We start from the raw sequence: 17016 nt of genomic DNA, 5'->3' as shown, positions 1-17016 counted from the left end.
ATAATTTTGCCCTTGAGCACAATGACAGCTCAGTGCAGAATCCATTCTATCCACAGTAAGATGAGCAGAAGGAATGTCTTCTCTATCTAATGGGCCAATGTTGCTGTCACATTATTGCCTGGCATCAAAGCAATGTTCTACTGCGTTGCCAGAGGTTGCCATAAAACAGAGCGGTTCCCTGTACTTGTGCTGCCTGCAGACTGACAAATGATGGGAGTCAAGAGATTAAAGCTAAAGTGTGATGGGAGAGATACAAACATCTTCTTCCCTTGGGCCAAAACTATTTATAAAATGACAGTGAGAAACACACTGTCAAAAAGGCAAGACACATGTCTCTTTCACAACATCATCCAACAGCTTAGTATTTGTCTTCTCAAATAGATATTGGTCCTGCCTTCAATATAATATTCCACCTTAAGGATAACTTCACTAGGACATTTTTCAAGAGCACCCCTGATGTTTTGGGTGGAACATGAGAAGCAAAGTTCACAGTGAGCCCACATCCTTTGAATATTTAGCATCAGTACTGCTTTAGATGCCTTTCTCCTATTCACTCATATTTTTCTCCCTCTAGCTATAGATTTAATAAAGGCCACATTTGGGTATGAAGGTTCAGCAGTTGCACTTCCATCTGGTAGTTGATTCAAGCATCTCATATTGGTCTATTGCTACAAACCAAGGAAATTCATTCAAAAACATCTAAAGCAAACCCAAAGACCCAATTACCAAAGGAGAAAAAAAATCAGTATTCATCTACAACTTATAAAATAAGGACTATAACAGTCTCTGTGTAGGACAGCAGATAGAAGTATACATCCACAAATATCAATTGGCAATTGGAAGTCATGATAAAAAAAACCCTTAATACTGCAGTACATGGTTTGAGAAACATAACATTTTAAATCAGGCCAAATCCAAAAATGCTAGGGAATTCCTGGAATCCTGGGAGTAGACAAATCAAGCCAGTCATACAGATAAATTTCATCTACATACTATTTAAAGTTATAACCAAAAGACAAGAAAGGAAACAAACAGCTCAGGGTAATAAGCAGCAAATGACACCAGATAAACTACCAAGGAAGAAAAAATGCCCCAATCAAGGAAAGATTAAAGAAGAAATCATGCCCAACCAGACTACCTTTGAGTTTTAAAGAAGATTTGTCGAATTACACACTATCCCAGGGTGCATATTTCATTTTTTTTAGTCCTGTTTCCTTGCAAAGATTCCTAAAAGAAATTGTTATAAGCCAAGAATAAAAAGCAGTAATTAAAAGCAGAAAATAGAGGATTATGAAGTCAAGAGGAGAACAAACTGAAAAAAAGAGGATCTTCAGTTCTGGATTCAAACCAAAAGTAGTGTACTTAGCTACTACTATAACAGTTCAGCTACTAGCTTTTATGTGATTCGCTTAATGACTGTGATTTGACCTTAATACCATGTAATTTTGTAATGACATTTACAAGATATAGTCAACTGATTTGGAAAGCTTGAGATACATTTAATTTTTAAATGAATTATTTTTGATTTTAAGTCTCTGGGTCCTCAAATTGTAATATCCCACAAAACTGCAGATCTTCTTTCCTTAATTTTAGATAGAACTAGTGAAGAATCACACAATAAAATATATGCATTCATCTGATATTTAAGAATAACAGCAGTGACATTACCAAATGATAGACAAAACGTATAATACCTTTTTGAATTCACCAGTATGTTTATATTCACATAACATCATGTCAAAGAATATTGGGATGGTGGCTTTCCGCAGTTCAGCTTCAGGGATCAGGGTCATTTCTAAGATAGGTCCAACCATTCCTGGAATAAAGCGGATCTTATTCTGTCCTGGAACAATGTACAGAAGAGAACGTTGATAATATCAACCAATGGTGCACCATCATTTCAATACCATTATAACACTTCTATTTCAATGGTTTATTTTAACTTTCTTCTAGATTTTAGAGTGGATATTTAAAGAAAGATTGATGATTCAACATTTCTAGTTGAGAAACAAACTATTTACAAAAGAACAACAAATACCTTTTCACATCAGTTTTGTAACTCTTGTATTGTTTACAAATTAGTAAAATATTTATGATGACTTCCACGATGGGAGAAGCAATGATTAGATGATAAGTACGTAATGCAGAAACTCCGTAAGTAGAATAATACTAGTTATTACCAATAGCAGTCAGTTTCTTTGTTTCACTAGTTATAATTTGATTGCCTAACTTCTGCTTTACTTGAGGGGGTCTCTTAGCTTGCTTGTTTTCTTGCGGATGTTTCATTACCCAAACTAGGCAACATCATCAGTGCTAGGTAAGGAGCGTGATGCTGTCAGTTTATATTTTGTTGGCTCACCCTGTCAGTGTTGGTGAAGGTAGTGTCATGTGTCTGATTAACGAAACACTTAAAAGGACTTTCAGGCATATTTTTCCCTAAAAGCATTTATTAAGGTTACAGAGACGCCAGTACAGCATGGTGGAAATGCTTAGGTCTGGCTTCTTTTCCGTTACGCATATACATTCTAAGCATTTCCCCCCCCTTATTTTGGGGTCATGGTTCACATCTTCCAATCAACTTGGAAGATGTGATTTACTTCCGGTTTCTTTTTCCCAGGCTATCCTTATTCTCCTCCCTTTTTCCCTGTTGCCTGGTTTAACTATAAAAATACAAGACAGTTCTGCATATTGTTAAAGCAAGAATATACAGTATTTGTAGCGTTGACAGGTAGTCTTAGAGATTCTTTGGTTGGGCTGTTTACTGTTGGCTCCTTTGGCAGTTTCTTGATTGGGTTATTGATTACTTGATGGTTGGTCTGATGTTAACCTTGGAGTTAATCTATGCTGATCTGGGTGCTGACTGCTGGTGAAGAAGTGCTGAGGTCTTTTTGTTCCATTTTTGGCTGTTTGATTGTCTCTCTTGCATAGTCTGCTTTACTTAGTTATTCTATTATGGTTAGATGAATAAATTACAACCAGAATGATTTCTTCTTAGTTATTCACTTGTAAGCTACTATCCCACATCGCCATGAGCAAAGGGCTGAATTGTATATGAAACAATTTGAACTATCTGAGATAGGATGATTGATGGGTAGATGGGTAGATGGATAGATGGATAGACGGATAGACGGACAGACAGACAGACAGACAGACAGACAGACAGACAGACAGACAGACAGACAGACAGACAGACAGATATAATCAATTTGGTACTTTGATATGATTTTTTTTTCTGATAGCTGCATTCCCAAGATATCTGGAGGGTGCTAAGTTAGGGGAAACAGCTATATGGTTTGCAAGTCTAATGTCCTTTCTATGACAGTATTGCATTATAAGAAGCTTCCATTATTGTTATGGTCTATTCACAGTTCAAGATTGCAATATAATATGCCTGTTTACTATTATAGGCAATACATATTGCATATCAGATAACCCACATGAGTTGGCTGAATGTACACAGACTTCTTTTAATGATTACTGTTACCAACATTTAATCAATGAATGTTCTTGGAAGAGAAAATAATTCTATTTCCTCATCTCTTCCCATCAAAACCAATTTATCAGAGAAAAACATTACAGTAGTCTCTGATATGTTTCTTGTCTCTATCACAGTTGAAAAAAACACATCTGCTTTGATTCCTGGATGAATAATACCAACCCTTAGAAAGCTCAGAATAGAAATGATGTCCTGGTAACTCTGTTATAGATTGGCTGTACAATGACTTAAAGCCACATGAAATAGAGCGCCACTGGAGTCTGCCTTAGGAAGCATTTGGGATTATGACAGATGATGAAAAAAGAAGAAAGAAGCTTGTAAATGTCACCTCTAACAAGAAAACCAGGCCTTGAAATATTTTTAGTCATGAAATATTCCTCCATACCCCCTCCCTCTCCCTTTCTCTCGCTCTCTTTTCTCCTCCTCTTCACCAATTCCAAAATATCTCTCTCCCTCCCTCCCTCCCTCTCTCTCTCTCTCTCTCTCTCTCTCTCTCTCTCTCTCTCTCTCTCTGTGTATAAAACAAAGTAAAATACAATAAGGTTCAAAGTATTGGTTGATCACCTTTATAGTTCTCCCTCTTGCAGTGTTTAATCATACCTAATGTTTCAGAGAAGAGAGATGAAAAACCAGCAGCAGGGATAGGTTTGATTATCTGTATAATATTATGGACAGAGCATCTGGTCCAATAAACAACAAATTGCATGGTAGTGAACTCTGAACATTCTTTGCAAAGTCTAATTTGCCAATTTGACAGGCATCATCTAGAGACATTCACTTTTGAATAAGTGGAAAGAGTACTTTCTCAATTTCATTTTAAACTCTCCCACATAACTAAAACTTGGGTAGCTTCATATTTCCAGTTGTAGAACAATAGATGAAGAGACAACTTAGATGCCATCAAGCTCCTAATCTTTCAAAAATCTTTATTTATTTGGAAGTATGCTATACAACATCAAGAAAATTGATGGAAGCTTCAAAATCTTCCTTCCTTCCTTCCTTCCTTCCTTCCTTCCTTCCTTCCTTCCTTCCTTCCTTCCTGCCTGCCTGCCTGCCTGCCTGCCTGCCTGCCTGCCTGCCTGCCTGATTTACCAGCATCACAAATCTTTAAAAAAGTGAGTAAAATTTTCTAGTATTGAAAGAAAAATCTTCATCAGAGTGCAGTCCAAGCCGGAAACAAACAAAATAGAGACTGCTTTAGGAAAGAAGGTTCTTGTTTATTGAGTTGCCAGAAACTTCATTGATAGCAGCATGTTTCTTGGGTGGCTGACCACATGGAGCTGGGAGTGGTGGGTTTTTATACCTTCTTGGGCTTTTGTGTTTTGCATTCTTCCTGTTCCTGTGGCATGAACTTTGACCTGAGGTTCAGTGTGCTTTTCTGGTATTCTAATGTTGGTGGGTTAATCCTATTATGTCCTAAAAGTCATGTCCTGCTTCCCTGGCACTGTGGCTGATGGCTATGTCCTGTGTTGGATAATTTGGGTAAGAGGTTGTTGGTTCTAGGGATCTTTGTCTTTTTAATCTCATCAGCTCTAAGCTTCCTGGCTCCAGTCTTTCTGAAGGGATTATCACATCTGCATTTCTACAAACCTGACCTCTGCTTGGGGCAGAGTGACTTGGGGGGGGGGTTCTGCCTAAGATTTTCTGATATTCCTTTGGGGAAATATATTTTTCTTTCTTAATATCCCCCAAAATATTTCTTTCTCTGGGAGGGGTGCTATTTTCCTATACTAGTATAATGTTATTCTAGTTTTACATATTTAAAGTATCATATATCATTTTAAAACTACAGTTCATTCTTAAAATCAAATTAGTATGCAAGTATCAATAACAGTAATCAGCACAAAAATGAAAAATTACAATCCACTAAATAAGAAATTTATCCTTGAGATATGAGCCCAGACAAATTAACAACTATAATTATTTAGCCTGAAAGAAATAAGAAAGAAATGCATACCATTTCATAGCATATAAATTTATTTTATTTAACAAATGATACAATGCTTTCAGGTTAAAATGTGATGATAAGAGAAATTTTAGATGTGGTACAAGCTCATGTGCAGAAATATAGTACCCCCAAATTTCCACAATAAATAAAATGTTGTATTAGATTTATCTTTCAAACATGAGGTTATAACTTCTCTAATGTACAGGATCCTTGTAATGCTGACCATGTTAAAGTTAAGGTACTTTGTTGGAATATATTTAGTAATATTAATATAAATTAATAGAAAGATGGCAGGTTGGAAAGTCAATTTATTTTAGAAAAGTAATAGCTGGATGAGGCTATGTTTTTATTTTAGGATAGAAATGCAAAGGTTATTTGGCTATAACTATCATTGTATTCAACAGTGTATTATATTAACATTTATCAATTGTTTTACACTACATACTTTTGGTGAGATGGGTGGTTATATAAGTTTGCTTGCTGAATAAATAAATACTTTTAGAATTTGTCTTATTCCATTATAAATGATTTTTCAAAATTATTGAACTTTACAACATTGCCAGCAAATATATGATATAAGCTGATTGAACTACGTGTTACAATTATTACATTTCCATCAGTTTTTAGAAAATGAATTATCAGTTTTAGAAATCAATACTGGAGTAATATAACATTGGTAAAACTAATCAATTTTCTCTAAATGTGATATGCCCTGTAAATTTAATATTTTTCTTCCACTAAAATTCTTACTGTTGCACACAATTTAATCCATCAAAGTGTTGCATCTAGTTTTTATAAATCCTTTAATCTCTTGTTCTAATGAGCTTTTTAATACTTCCTGGATTCTTACCTTTTTAATTTAAGAAAAAATTATATTCTATAAACCTCCAGTTTTTGAGAATTGTAAGTCACTGATGATTCATAATTGTTTGATATGTTTACATATGAATAGCGGAAGAAAAACACTTTTTCCCCCTGGAGAAAACCTGTATAACATATAGTTAAACATGGTATTCTGTTTTAATCAAAGGGATTTTTTCAAGTGGCTGTAACCAAAGTTCCATCTTTATTCTATATCAATCTGATATTAAGCAGCTGCTTTCATCATTTTGCTGGGTTTTTCTAATTTCAAGAAAAATATCATTGTATTGTTGGATACAACAGCAAAACAGCGTCATCCAGCTATGACTATTCTGAAATAACAACCACAGATAGCAGTAAAAAATAAAAATTCATGCTGATAGATTGAAACCTAAATAAACAGATTCTTCCTTCGCATGAAAGCAAACAGACACACTTGCTACTGAGATAAACCTTAGTGGCTGTCCATTCCATTTTCTTTCATAGAAGCTTCCCTTCAAGCTGCAAAATTGTCTTGAATTATAATTACAGATCAGCTATATTATTATAGGGAGCTGTAATGGACCAGCTCCACTTCGATCCCTGCTGACTTGGCAGTAAATTAATCAAGTCCAAACTCGGCTAATTCAACTCTTACTTCCTTGTCCCTCCATGCATATTCTTTCCCTAGGCTGGAACAGGTAGTAGTACTATGTATTTACTTAGAAATTGAGAATCCAAACATTACTCAGCAATACTTGTTGGTCATTGTATACATATGAACAAAACAAAAAGTGTTGTTAATGTAAAACAGAAGGTGTAAATGTTTTAATTGAGAGAAAAAGAGTAGAAGCAGCTCTACATTTCTATAACCAAAACTAAAACACATATTCTTATCTCTGAACAGGAGTTCATTTTCTAAACTAACACTGAAGAAAAAAAGAGATGACCTTCTCTAAAACTGATCTCCAGGAATGTTATTCCCTTTACCCAGAAAGATCCATGTTAAGGGCAGTGTCAAAGTTAGTAGTCAATAAGGTGATCGCAATGCCTTTTGCTATCAATGAAAGCTCTTTGCTTAGTCCTCTTTGTACTATTTTCAGTTTGTCTCCTTACTCCAGTTCTTAATAATATTGAACAACGTTCCATGAGTAGAAATTTCTGTGTTGCTATCTGCCAGATAGTCAGGCACATATCTTGTAAATAAGGTTGGAGGTATTTCATAAGACAAGATAAATGTAACAAAAACAGTTTTAATAAAATGGAACATCCCATTAGAAAAGGTCTCCATCAGAACCAGGGGAGGCCCATCTTTGCTTTCGCATACTCTAACTTACCAAGTTTGTACCACATGTCACGGATAGCAAAACCAATTAAACGTCTCATGTCTCCATATCTGAAAGGGAAAGCAGAAGTCATTATCTTCATCCCGGCTTTCTTGTCTAAATGAGAAGCAAAAATCACTTTTCAATGATTAAAAACAAGACCTACTTGTTCAGGATCTTAATGCATTTACCATGGGAGAATTGCTCGAGCTGCAAGGTGTCCTGGGTGATAAAAGCCACTGCAAGATGAAAATAGTTGTTCCAGAGCTGTAAATTGAGCAGAAGACAGAACACCAAATTGTTATCATGCATTTCTCCTGAAATGGAAGGTTGTATTAAGCTGTGTAAAACCTAAATAATTTATGAAGGCAGCCAGCAGAAAGGATTTAATATGATGCAAAGTTTTGTGCTATTATTACATTGCAATTAGAATAAAAAGGCAAGAGTGTGGTTTTTATACCCACCAGCCTGCATTCCCTGAGTAGCATCTGGAGATTCACATGGGGTTCATTAGCTCATAAACAATAAAGTTACCGTGCACCCTGAGAACTTTTGCATATACCAGGTTCAGACTAATTTTCCATCTCCAACCAAGGAATGCAGCTTTAGAGGTAAAATTATAATATCATAAGTTCTTCATAACTGCTTCATGGAGAAAAAAGCTCCTTGATTTTAGCAAAATTAAATTCTAAAAGATGCATATGGAATAAAGCCAAAAATAACCTATTATTTTTAACCTCAAGAATTACACTATGAGGCTATGAAGAGTTCTGGATTTTCATCAGTTTTATTTTCACTGTACTAATAGGTAAAATTTTGACCACATTTCTCGACGATGAAAAACAGAAATACATAATTTCATGATCCTGGAATATATTTTGACCCTAGTTTTCAAATATCAGTATAGCAATATTTTAATAGCAAAATTTACCTGTAGCAAAATTTAACTAGAAAAAGCTGCAACACCTTGATCAAAATAGTTCCTCCTTTTTCCACACAAGGGAGATTTTCTCATACATAATATTTTATAGTTTATATATTTCAGCAAACTATAAATTGTGAGTGATATTTATTTCTACATATTGCACCCCCATCAGTTTAAAGAGCCGATATTCATATTAACTGTCTTTTAGCAAGCTTTAGAGAGGAATACTACAAGAAACAGAGCCATATGTATGACAATGTGAGGTGGCATTAGAGTCTGCACTAAAACACAAATCTTTCTAACCATTGTTATTATGAAAGGCATCTTGAGGTATGAATCCTGTGGCGGATGAACTTTAGGACATCTACAGCTATTATGAATGTGGAAGGTGTGGCCCAGTTCTAGCATTAGGATAATTAATCTAGCCAATTTTGTGTAGCAGTTAAAGCACCAGGTTAGAGTTGTATACCTGCCTTTGGTACAAAGCCAAACTCAATGGCTTTGGACTAGATCAGGGGTAGTCAACCTTGGCTCTTTTATGACTCGTGGACTTCAACTCCCAGAATTCCTGAGCCAGCACAGCTGGCTCAGGAATTCTGGGAGTTGAAGTCCACGAGTCATAAAAGAGCCAAGGTTGACTACCCCTGGACTAGATGATCTTTCTCAGCCCAACTCACCTCACAGAATTGTGAGAAAGCAGGAGGAGGAAGGAGTATTAGGTGGCCTTGAATTATTTATCTAAATAATAAAAGTGGGAAATAAACAAAATGGACAGTTGTTGGAATAATGGTATTTTGCCTTATATATCATACTAAAGACATATTGTCTGAACAAACTAAGTCTGACAGTGACATGGAGTCCTTTGGATCAGAAGAGGAAAAACTTTAGAGGCTGTGTGCATGCCTTCTGTCCCCATGTCTCTTTAACAACAACAATAAAACCTTGTGGATTAACTTCTGACACAGCAAAGCATATTCAAATGGCATACAACACAATCATAGTGCAATACAGCACAATATCCTTTTCGAAAAGCCCTTCCTCCCAGATCCCCATCTGTCAGCATTATGTTTCTATAAGCATTGCATTCTCCTGATCTAAAAGAAAGCTTTGTTTGGGTAAATGGAAGGAAGTGTTCATCAAATGAAAAGAGATAAGAAAATAGAATGGTGCACTCTTGTTGAGCTGAAAAACAAGTGAAGTTTCCTTTCTTCAGTGTTGTCTTCTGTTGCTAGACTTCATAAAATTTACAAGCAAACAAATAAAAACACTCCAGTCAGGATCAGTATTTTCTCTTGCGTTTTCTCCTGAAACTTCTGGAACAACTAACTCCAGTGAGTTTTCAAAAAGTGAAACATATACAAGCAGTGCAAGGCATGCTTAATAATTTACAATTCTTACATAGCCACTATCTCACCTAGTGACTCTAGGCAGTTCATAGTAAAAATGTAAACGTAACACATTGAAAAGATTTATTATCAAAATAAGACAGTCAATATCCCTATGTGCTGGATCCAACTAGGAATCTAACCCAATGTCCAAAGAAAAATCAGATCTTCATGGTTTTCTAAAAGGCTAACAGGTTTGGGGTCAAATGGTCTGACAACCTCTAATATCTAAATTTCCAGGAAGGCCAGCCAATTTCTCTGTGGACCATCTTCTAAAAGAGTCAAAGCCCTTTATTACTTGTGCAGTAGCCAAATTCAGTGTTGCAATGAAAACAATACATAACTGTGGTCACAGAAATTATCCCTCCTCTTTTATTCATCACTTTAGATTTAATATGCTTTAGCTATCTTGTTTTAAGTGATATTTATTTTACTTCCTAGGTTGTAATATTTTTAACTCTTGCACAGGTAATGAACACCATTATAGTGGTGTATTTTACATTGTTATTTTATCTTTGTTATGCTAGTATTTGATTTTACTTTTGTGTTATATATTTTACCAATTTTGCTGGCCATTACTGAATAAACAGTATTTTGATTTCTTTTAACTCAATGCAGTATGCGTATCTAATAGCACTGTTAGAAAAACAACAACAAACTGTCCAAACCATCTATCATAGCATATATTCTATCATGTACAAAAATTGCATTTGTCTTCTAAAACATTGTCAGTACAGGATGTTTAGAGAAGGAATGGGAAAAATCTCAAGGTTCGTGTTGTTTCTACTCTATTCAATAAAGTGGAACCTTTGCATTATTTCTTTCCTATACAGAGATGTTCAAGGCTTCATCTGGAAAACAGAGAAACAAACACACAAGGGGGAGCTGAAGGGACAGATGAAGGAAAGATGGGGCGGGAGGGGGGAGAGATGGCCCATCCTGCAAATTGATGTGTGAAGTTTTCTACCACCACATGAGGAGAATAAATCTCACTTGATAGAATCCCATTTTCTGTGCAATTCTTAAAGAGAAAGGATCAATCTAAATTCAGGGCCAGAGCAAAGTCATAAATTTCCCTATTCTGTCCCCACTATTGAACTCCCTCACAATTCATAGAAAGCCATGTCCTGTTATTTTGTGAGGGAAAAAATAGAACTGTGCCTTGGAATGTATGATATCCATCCATTGGTACACAGTGAATATGGTGCAACAGATGTTTGCATTTTGGGCAAAAAACATTTTTTTTAAAGTGCTTTGAATGACATTTCATAATTTTTAAAACATCCCAACTGGTAGATCATAAATAAGTCAATGGTAATAAAAGTCAATAAATATGCATTGACTGCTGCATTGCAAGTTTCAAGGGAATCAAAAGTCCCAAAACAAGCATTTCTTGTAAGATCGGTAGAACATTTATGCCAACCAATTCTCTGACTTTCTAACATCCGCATATAGCAAGTTCCAAACCAAAGGAAAGTGTTAAATGTTTAATTGTTATGACAGCATTATTAATTTCTGATGTAGGTTTGCAATAAAGATAATTTTATGGGCTGCCCCTAACAGACAATGGAATGGGACAATTTGTCATGGCCAACTTGCCACGGCTATCTTGCTGCTGTCGATTTGCTGTGGGACAACTCGCTACAGACAATTCAACATAGTATAACTCAATGCGATAAACGATATTCACCATTGTTTCTTTGACATCATTTCTATTTTTTGTCTTATACACCTATTGGACAGACTGGGGTGGGTGGGTGAGTGTTGGTTTCATCAGCTGTCTTCTTTTTTCTTGTTATATTTTGTTTTAAATTAACTTTTATCTGTAAGCAGGCAGGCAGACTCGCTATAGAATCAGGCAGCCTCGAAATTGAAATAGTAAGAACAGTGGGAAGAAAAAGGAAATCTGGCATGCCAGTGGTATGTAATCTGTTAAATCTCAGAGAGTAAAGAAAATTATGCTTTATCATTCATGCTCTGGCTTGAAAACAGCTATTACTCATTATAATCTCATTTACATTAATATTATTCACATTTACTATATGAATTTTATAAACTATATTTTTACTTGTCATTTTCTGGGACAAGTAGGACAAAAAGGAAGCTTAAGTTCCTTTCTGGGGCCTCTTTTGAAAGATAAATTTTATTTCACAAGGCGGCCTCACATTACTTGACAGGAACAAATTCTGCCTGATAATTCACATTTTTGGTACTTTGCTTGCTGCTCTGATGCTATATTAAAATATTTAATTATATGTGAGTTCAATCTGAAAAATGATGGGTATGCTAAATCTTTATCTTCTTGAGGTCTTGCTATAAATAACATGTATTTCTACATGCTAAGTAATTTCCTCAATAACTGTTTTATTACTTCAATTAATTAATTAAAATATATCTGTTATCCATTCTCATTTATGGCTCTAGGCAGCTTACAAACATTGAGAATTTATTCTGACTTTTGGGGTAACAATTAAAACTTTTAAGAAATACCAGCATAAACAAGCTTGGGTAAAAAATAGGTTTTAACTCATTCCATAAACTGAAATAAGGTAAGGGCCACATTTCAACCTTAGTTTGAACTTGTTCCAAGTATAGACCCTCTATAGAAAAAGCAAAACAAGTTCCTGATATTAAAGATATCTGTGCCAAACAAGAATGTTCTGATATTTTAATTAAATTCCATATAGATATGATGCTCCAGTATTACATGTTATTTATTCTACAGTGTTGTCCAAATCAACCAAACGGGTGAAAGCATCAGACTGAGAACCTTATAATAATCAAAATACCAAATCTGGAGAAAAAGTAATTCTCCCAAATTAAATGGCCTTTGGATGTCTTTCATCCCCTATCAGTCAAATTCCAATATGTTTGGGAAAATATTGAAAAAAGTAGACACAAAACAAGTAAATTCTGATTTTTCTAAAAAGTAAATAATAAATAAACCACTTACTTGCTCTTCAAAATTCATGTTTTCCAGAAACTTGTGGTTCATAGTCTCAGAAAATTTGTTGATGGCTCTCAGAAATACTCTAAAGAAAAACAAGATGAAAAATCAAGCCATTAATTTTTGAATTTTATCTCATTAGCTGGCATAAAAGCAGAACTAAACACTGGTGTTTTTTTTATTTATATAAATTATATGGAGGGCCACCCAACTTGGAAATACGGCCTCTGGAAGGCTTACATTGTATTAAAAAGATAAAAAAACAAAATAATGAAAACAAAGCTGACAAAAACACACAATACTATATGGCACAAGTGAGGTCAAGGCCAAGCTACATATTTCATTTCTGAAACCTATGCCCAGGGACTGGCCAAGTTTTCAAGGCATTATAAGAGGCAACAGGGTTACTCCCATTCAAATCTAATTGAGTTATGCTATGCCAAAAGGCACAGTATATAACAATGAGTTAGCATATGAATTGCTCTCAACAGTGCATAATAAATGGTACATTCTATACAAGGACATATTTCTTTCAATTTCTGATTTGAAATATATTCTAATTAGTTCTCACCACTGCAAATTGTAAGTCTTTTGGTGTGCTGCAGAACCGCAGTTTGTTTGTGTGAATATAGCCTAATAAATCTTTCACATTCAATATGTTTCCCATGACATAGTTCTACGCTTACTTTTAAAGGACTAAGGGCTTTTTTAAATTGATCAGCCAGCCAAACAGAAATATTAACTTCTTTAATTATTTAGACTGAGTCTCAGCTCATTAGAATTAGCCTCCTACATAGTGTCTAGCAATATAAAAACCCACGGCTATTAAATTATATTTACTTGGCAATTATTTTCTATTAGCTATATAGGATATAATTTGAATTAATAAAACCACTGTTGGTAAAGGAACCCAACAAGTGAGTACCACTGTCTCCTGTAATTAAACAAAAAGGCAAATAAGAATAAGAACCAGGGGCAACTTTTCCTAATGCCTTGTTTTTCTTGACTTTAAAGCAATGCAATTCTATATTTAGTTTATCCCTAGACTGTAATAGTTCTCAATAGTCAGATAAAAACAATACAGTCATGATAAAAAAGGTCATATGGAAACAAGCTAACTACCTCAAAAGAAGAAGCTAGGTAACCCACTAGATAAGGCAGAAATGAGAAGTTGTGAAGTTGTCCAGTTGGTTATAATTGTGCCTAGTTGGTGAAGATGGAATTAATACTGAAGTCTTTCCCAGTTGACCCATAAAAGTGATTTCACCCTGTTTGGTGTCATCTGCAAATCTGATGACTTCCCTCTTTCTATCCCCATGTCTAGGTCATTTATGATGATGTTGAAGAGTACTGGGCCTAAGACAGAACTTTGATCTACTCCACTGCAAGTGTCCCTCCATGCAGATATACAGTAGTTCCATGAATGCAATTGGACAGCCAGTTGTCAATTCATCTAGTGGAGGTATTGTCTATTCCACATTCTTCTATCTTACTAAGAAGTAAACTTCAAATGGCATACCTATTATAAAGTAAATAGATACTCATTTAAATATTGGTGCTGAAATAATTGCACACTGAAATCCTGCTATCCTGGCCCTGCAATGATTTGCTTCCTTTCATCCTATCTTCATATGCTGCTCACTTATAATTTTTTCAAAAATATAAACTATTTATTGGTTAAGCTTTTAGTATATTCTTTAAGCATCTCCTCATTCACCAGCAAAAACCCAAACATTTCAGATATGCTCAATCCAAAAAAAGGTCTTTCCATTTTTTGAGATGTACTACCCAGCCAAACTATTGAATTTTCCAAAAATCACTTTAATTCAATTTTTACTTTAAGGTATCATGGAGATTTATGTAAATAGTATTTAAAAGAAAAAATGTTTTAAAGAGAAAACTTTGAAAGGAAATTGTAAACTTTCCAAGATAATAAAATGTTACAAGATCAATTCAAAATAAATTACTCCCTACATTTCTAAACAGTGTGAAGATGGCCAGATATCCTTACCTTTAATAATTATATACAAGAAGGATTTTTAGTAGGGATGTCTAGTTTCAAGTAAAATCCTCTCATTGAAACAACTATTGGAAGTGAAATAATTCTGTTTTTTAATCTAACCATTCTTAGTATACTCTTTTAATAAAAACTGTGCATACAATAATGCTCTTTTTATGGCTGAAAAGCATTCAGATTAGAAAGATATATTTCAAGGGAATTCCCAGCCATATCTTGCCCAATTAGAAATATAGGATATCTTGACTTGCTTAGTATAGTGATATAGCAGATCAATAGAGAAAATGATTTATCGGCAGCAAAAAGTGCTGAGAAAAGGTAAAAATGATGAGAATCACTAAATATCTGACTCCTATATTCAAGTGTTTAGAGTGAGATTTGCTAAAGAGGATAGATTGAAGGTTAGTAGTACAAATCTCACTTTCCATGCATTCAGTCACTTACATAAGTGTACGTGGTGGCACATTAGTTAGAATGTAATATTGCAGTCTGACTCTGCTCACTGTCAGGAGTTTGATCCTGACAAACTCAAGGTTGGCTCAGCCTCCCATCCTTCCAATGTCGATAAAATGAGAGCCCAGATTGTTGGGGGTAATATGCTGAGAGGGCTGTAAAGCACTATGAACTGGTATAAGTCTAAGTGCTATTGCTACATCTCCAGTCACCTGGAAATAAACTCTTCTGAACAAGTACTAGATTATGATAAAATTCAGAAAGTATATATGATCATCACTGCTACCATTGCTTACAAGCCAGGTATCTACCATTGTTAGACACCTGCAAAGAAAACAGGTTAATATTTAGGAAATACTGAGTCAAGGAGATTGGTCTCCTCTTTCTAGTACTGCTGTGATGAAATGTTAATATTCAAATTCACCCTGAAAGATTTCCAATGCAACCTCAGCTTCTATAAAATGTATTGAATTGATGTCATACAAATATTATGCACGTTTCACAAATTTATTCACCTGAGATTTGGGTTTGGTGGCCTGATTGACGGATTCATTTTATGCTTAGATCCATTACTCTAGGCAGAGATAAGATGATAAAGTGCCACATATTAGCATGGCATGGCTAGCAATATAGGTGTCCTTTGAAGTAACAAAATGAGAAACAGAATCCAAATCGATTTAATTTAGTTGAAATGCCTACCTAAAGTGAAAAATGAAATGGAAAATAGAAGAGAAATACTTCAATTCCTTCTTCCCTAGTTCTGAAAGCCTCACCTCAAGGCTCTGTACCCCTGGAAAACATACCATATTTTCTAATATGTAATATTTGTAGTTTTTGCTAAGAACAATTTTTTTTCTTTTACTGACCGTGTAATCTCTTGCATCAGGGAGGAGTCGGGGCAACTGAATGGAACTTGAGCATTTACTGGCCAGATGCCCTTCCTGACACCTATCTGGAGTTGGCAGCAGACAATTACTCATTGCGCCCAGAGAGAGAAATATCTGCCACTACCTAGGATCGAACTCACAGCCTACAAATTGTGAGGTGAAAACTCCAATATTATACAGTTATAATATTCAATAGTATATATCAGTACTTCTGTATTGTGCTGCACTGCAAATATACAGTATCAGTGCTTCTGATATTTAATATCAGAAAATATTTAATATTATGAACACTATGTTTATTATAGCTTTGAAAGTTTTATCCAGTGGCTAATGCTAGATATATCAGTACTGACAATTCCTGGTCGTAATACTTATGGTGTGCTATTTAAGATTTTCTAAACAAAACAAAACACAACAAACAAAATTCTATAGAAACTGAGCATTTTCTTGTTCATGGATAGGATGAAAACCATCTTGAAGCTAATAAATATCTCTAAGATTATCTCTTCTGTCTTCACATAGATTAATTCATATTTTATGTTTGATCTTTATATTTCATATTATTTTTGAATATGTTGTTTTTCTTCTCCAATGGTCTTTAAATAGTGGAGCAATTATTTTGTTTTTCATCTGTTACCCATTTTCTATAGCATTCTGCACAAAATGGGAAATATTTGTTCTGAACTCAGAATGGACTATCCCTCAGTTGAAACATTCCATCAATACAATTCAACATTGGCTGGATTATGTCAAAACAAAACTCAGTGGCCCCAGTGTTTTTGTTCCAATTTCA

General features: G+C 34.8%; 1 protein-coding gene across 1 annotated transcript in view; it reads right to left on the bottom strand.

The window, feature by feature from the left end:
* The window catches only part of LOC107285398 (dedicator of cytokinesis protein 2-like), a 99141-nt gene that overhangs the window by 64692 nt on the left and 17433 nt on the right, over positions 1–17016 (bottom strand). The window contains exons 3-6 of the mRNA XM_015813578.1: positions 12873–12951; positions 7776–7876; positions 7622–7680; positions 1695–1843 (exon numbers count right to left, since the gene is read on the bottom strand). Of these exons, the coding sequence (XP_015669064.1) occupies positions 1695–1843; positions 7622–7680; positions 7776–7876; positions 12873–12951 (388 nt within the window). The remainder of the gene's footprint in view (positions 1–1694; positions 1844–7621; positions 7681–7775; positions 7877–12872; positions 12952–17016) is intronic.

Source organism: Protobothrops mucrosquamatus, unplaced genomic scaffold, assembly GCF_001527695.2.
Source record: "Protobothrops mucrosquamatus isolate PMUCROS unplaced genomic scaffold, P.Mucros_1.0 scaffold172, whole genome shotgun sequence".
In the NCBI taxonomy this organism is placed as follows: domain Eukaryota; kingdom Metazoa; phylum Chordata; class Lepidosauria; order Squamata; family Viperidae; genus Protobothrops; species Protobothrops mucrosquamatus.
The sequence above is the reverse complement of the archived record's forward strand: the minus strand, read 5'-3'. Positions and strand labels throughout refer to the sequence as shown.